Source organism: Mastomys coucha, unplaced genomic scaffold (assembly GCF_008632895.1).
Source record: "Mastomys coucha isolate ucsf_1 unplaced genomic scaffold, UCSF_Mcou_1 pScaffold8, whole genome shotgun sequence".
NCBI classification, from domain to species: Eukaryota; Metazoa; Chordata; class Mammalia; order Rodentia; family Muridae; genus Mastomys; species Mastomys coucha.
Window position 1 is genome coordinate 55,947,777 of NW_022196914.1, and position 3,686 is coordinate 55,951,462.

Below are 3,686 nucleotides of genomic sequence, written 5' to 3' on the forward strand. Positions count from 1 at the left end.
CTCTCTCTCTCTCTCTCTCTCTCTCTCTCTCTCTCTCTCTTTCTCTCTCTCTCTTTCTCTCTTTCTCTTTCTCTCTTCTCCCTCCCTTCTTCCTTCCCTCGTGCTAGAGTTTGAACCCAAGTTCTGCTTCAAGCATCCTTAGACAAATGGTTTAGCACTCAACTACATCCCTAGTTATCAGCTTTTTCCCTTAATGAGGAAATAAGCCAATGTAGGAACTCATTTTGCTCAAAATCATGCTCTTTCAGGTTGGCTGTATAGTTTTACAGTGTAATCTGTGTATCTCTCTACCAGAAATGACCCAAGATAGGGTGGTGGCTTTGTGGGAGAAGATAATATGGATGGAGGTGACACAGGGGCACTGGTTCACTTCTTCCTTAGGGGATGACATCTGACTACCTGTCTCAGAAGCACAGCCTTTCAGATTTTGTTTACAAAGCTCTGGCACCAAATGATTCCTCAAGCTTATCCTGCATCTGCAGGGTGGCTTGGGAGATTAAAGTTGGTTACCGAACCAGAACCATTGGAATGCCTTGGGAGGTGCAGAGCAAGACTTTGGAGGGAAAATAGAAGTGTATGTACTATATGTTAGAATATTACCTAGCCTGGGAAATACAATAAAAAAACAACTGTGGTTTAATTTTCATAACAAGGAATAAAGAGCTTGGTTTAAAGTCTGTGAGGTAATACAATCTTTACAAAGCAGACCTGACCACCTCCCCACCTGAGTCCTGTCTGTTGCTTGTGTTTACTTACGGAAGAGGTTGGGATCTATCTTTATGGTTATCGTGAATCCATTTCCTGGTTCATGGACCCGGAAGAAGAGCATGGCCACATTCTGGGAAGATCTGATGCTCCTTCGGGTAAGACCACTCTCACAGAAATCTGTGTACCTCTTCACGGTGGGCAGAGGGTGATCCTGAGAACTTGGGAATTTCTCCCCCTTAAGGATCCAACCATCAAATACCTTCAAATGATAATAATAATAATAACAACAACAATAGTACAGACATGCATAGTCACTTTCACCAGCTTCTACAATCAGAATCTGATGTAAAGAGGGGGAAGTTACCAAGCAATGAGCCTTCAGTTATAAGAGCGAAACCACAGCCACCACTCACCCTGCTTGCTTTTCATTCATATTTATTTAGACTGTGCAGTTTGGTTGCAAGCGCTATCTTTTCTGCATAAGCCTTCAAGCTGCTAAGTTGGCACGCCTTTTATACCTTATCAACTAGTTTGGTAGAAGGAAATTAATTATAGACAACACTGATTTTTATTCTGTCTTTTCCACATTCAGATCAACTCCACGGGAAGACTCCTTGGATTTCACTTCGCTTCAGTTTCTGCTTTCCTCTAATCAGTTAAACAACAGATCTCAAAGAATAAGTAACAACAGCCGACCTGGATAGGATGGAGGGTGATTGTAACCCCAGTACCACAGAGGCTAAGTGTTAGCATCATGAGTTTGCAGCCAACTTGGGATACAAAGAGTGATTGTGTCAAAGTGATGAGGGGAGGGCGTGGGGAGGATCCAGAGCAGCAGGCTTCTTTGCCAGGGGCTCACTCTTCACATTAATATATATATATAATATATATTACATATTATATATACATCAATGTATATCATCATCTCAAGTTATTTTTTAAAATATTTCTAAATGCTGCAGTCAGGCAGTGCTGACTGGTAAGCCATGTAAGACCTTCTCTTTGCTTCCTGGGACAAAGGGTCAAGGTCGGTTGACCCTGTTCTCAAAATTCACCGCAGGTCTCCATTTTAATGAGTCCATCATAGCACAATTACCAACAGCCCAGTTGCAAATTATTTCTAGCAAGCTTGACAGGTTCCCTCCCCCACGGCTTGGGAGGGCTAAAATGATTGTTTTCTTGGGGCGGTAGAACTCTATCTTGTGTGGCTCTGAGGGCTTAAGTGGGATTCTGTGGAGCTGGGTGAATTCTCCTCCTCTTCTCACTTCTCTCAGACCCTACCTCTTCTCAGCATCCCTCTCCCAACCAGTGTCCCACTACTCCAAAACCCCTATCAGCCCGGGTTCATGGAAGGGCGAGATGGGTTCAGATCTCAGATCGCAAGAGAACCCTCCTTGAGAGCTCCTGGTAATTATTTTTGCCATGTTCTGTGTGCCCCAGATTGCATCAGAGCGTCTCACACTGCAAGTTCAAGTGCTAGAAAGTTCCCAGGAGTTGGGGAGAGCGCAGAAGGGAGATTAAACTACCAGCATCCGAGGGTGCTAGACCCCTTGCTAGGAATCCAGCCTCCTGGGCTCTCCCAGGGAGCTTCTGCGACTCGAGCACTTACAGGTTCAGTTGTCCCCCCACATGGAGGCGCTTAGGGGCCCATGGGTTGGGGATGCGGGTAGTAGGAACCCCCTCACCTTCAGGAAATCCCCTCCCTGGCAGTCGATGGAGACCAGGTCGTAGTGGATGGTGATGAACTCCTCCGGTTCGCCGATGAAGAAGGCGGCGCAGTGCAGCTGCGGCCGGTCGGCGGTGAAGGTGAACTGGCCAGGGAGGCTCAGCATGTCCAGGCACCCTGGGAGAGAGCATGGAGCCAGGGGTTCCCAGCTGCCTCGGGAAGTTGCTTTCAGCACGCCCCGTTCCCCGGCTCCGCAGCGCGCCCCAACCTGGAGCTGCCAGCTTAGGCTGCACTGGGTTCCCTCGCTCTAGCTTGGAAGGAGCTGTGTGGATGCTGCAACCGAGAGGTCCCGCCAGTCCCCGGCCAGATATCCTGCAAACCTGAGTCCTAGGTGCAGAGCCTTAGCCTCCCACACACTGGAGCAGGACAGCCCCAACTCACTCAGAGCCCGTCGGTATGGCTGCTCCTCTGCCAGGTCCCGCTTCAGATTGGCACTGAAGAGCAGGAAAGGGTCGTAGACCGCGGCTTCTTGTACCTGGGAGAGGAAAGTGGATAGGTCCGGAAAAGTTCAGGGGGAGGGAAAGAAAGTGAAGTAGTAGAAGGGCACCCTTCTTGCAGCTCAGAGAAGCAAATGGGGGGCGGGGGGCATGTCTCCTGAGTCCAGAGTCTATGCATGAGTCTTAGACTATTTCCATCAGATTAGGGTACCCAGGCCAGAGAAAGGTGGGCAGTGAGGATGCTCAGGAGTAAGGAGAAAGCTTGTCTAGGTGAACCAGGGAGAAAGGATGCAGCAGAGAAAGGATCAAAAATTGGTCTGCTGTCCCTGGCTAAATACTCAAGGGAAAGGTGTTAAGGATCCAGAAAGGATGGCTCACCTCTAGGTAACGGCTCTCTCCTCTTAGAGCTGTCAGGAGGATCAGAATGAAGTGACATTGAAGTTTGAAGTTCGGTGACATGCTGGCCCTGTGTCTGCCGCTGGTGTGCTCTGCTGCAGAGATCTTAGGCGTTTCTTCCCACACCATCGCCCACACTGAGAGCTCAAAGCAGCTAGGGTCTCTTTTACTGGGTCTCTTTTATAGAGCAGTAGAGAGGGGAGGCTCTCTGCCCCTTAACTGATCCGAGCTTAGTTACCATGGGTTACCCTGCCTCGGTGACAAAATGCGTGGCAATGACGAGGGTCCAGCTCTCAGCCACAAATATTTCAGCATGGCCCCAGCATTATTCATCAAGAGTGACACTTCAGTCACGAGAACCTAGTGACCTGAACGTATAGGAGAAAGAATGAGGCAGAGGCAGAGAGATTCAGGGAGAG

The 3,686-nt window shown here is 48.7% G+C and overlaps 1 protein-coding gene across 1 annotated transcript in view; it reads right to left on the reverse strand.

Annotated features, from left to right (window-relative positions):
- The window catches only part of Crhbp (corticotropin releasing hormone binding protein), a 12,799-nt gene extending 9,315 nt beyond the window's left edge, over window positions 1-3,484 (reverse strand). Inside the window, exons 1-4 of the mRNA XM_031360164.1 lie at window positions 3,250-3,484; window positions 2,816-2,909; window positions 2,394-2,551; window positions 757-967 (exon numbers count right to left, since the gene is read on the reverse strand). Coding sequence (XP_031216024.1) covers window positions 757-967; window positions 2,394-2,551; window positions 2,816-2,909; window positions 3,250-3,396 — 610 coding nt within the window. The 5' untranslated portion in view covers window positions 3,397-3,484. The remainder of the gene's footprint in view (window positions 1-756; window positions 968-2,393; window positions 2,552-2,815; window positions 2,910-3,249) is intronic.
- Window positions 3,485-3,686: the final 202 nt, after the last annotated feature.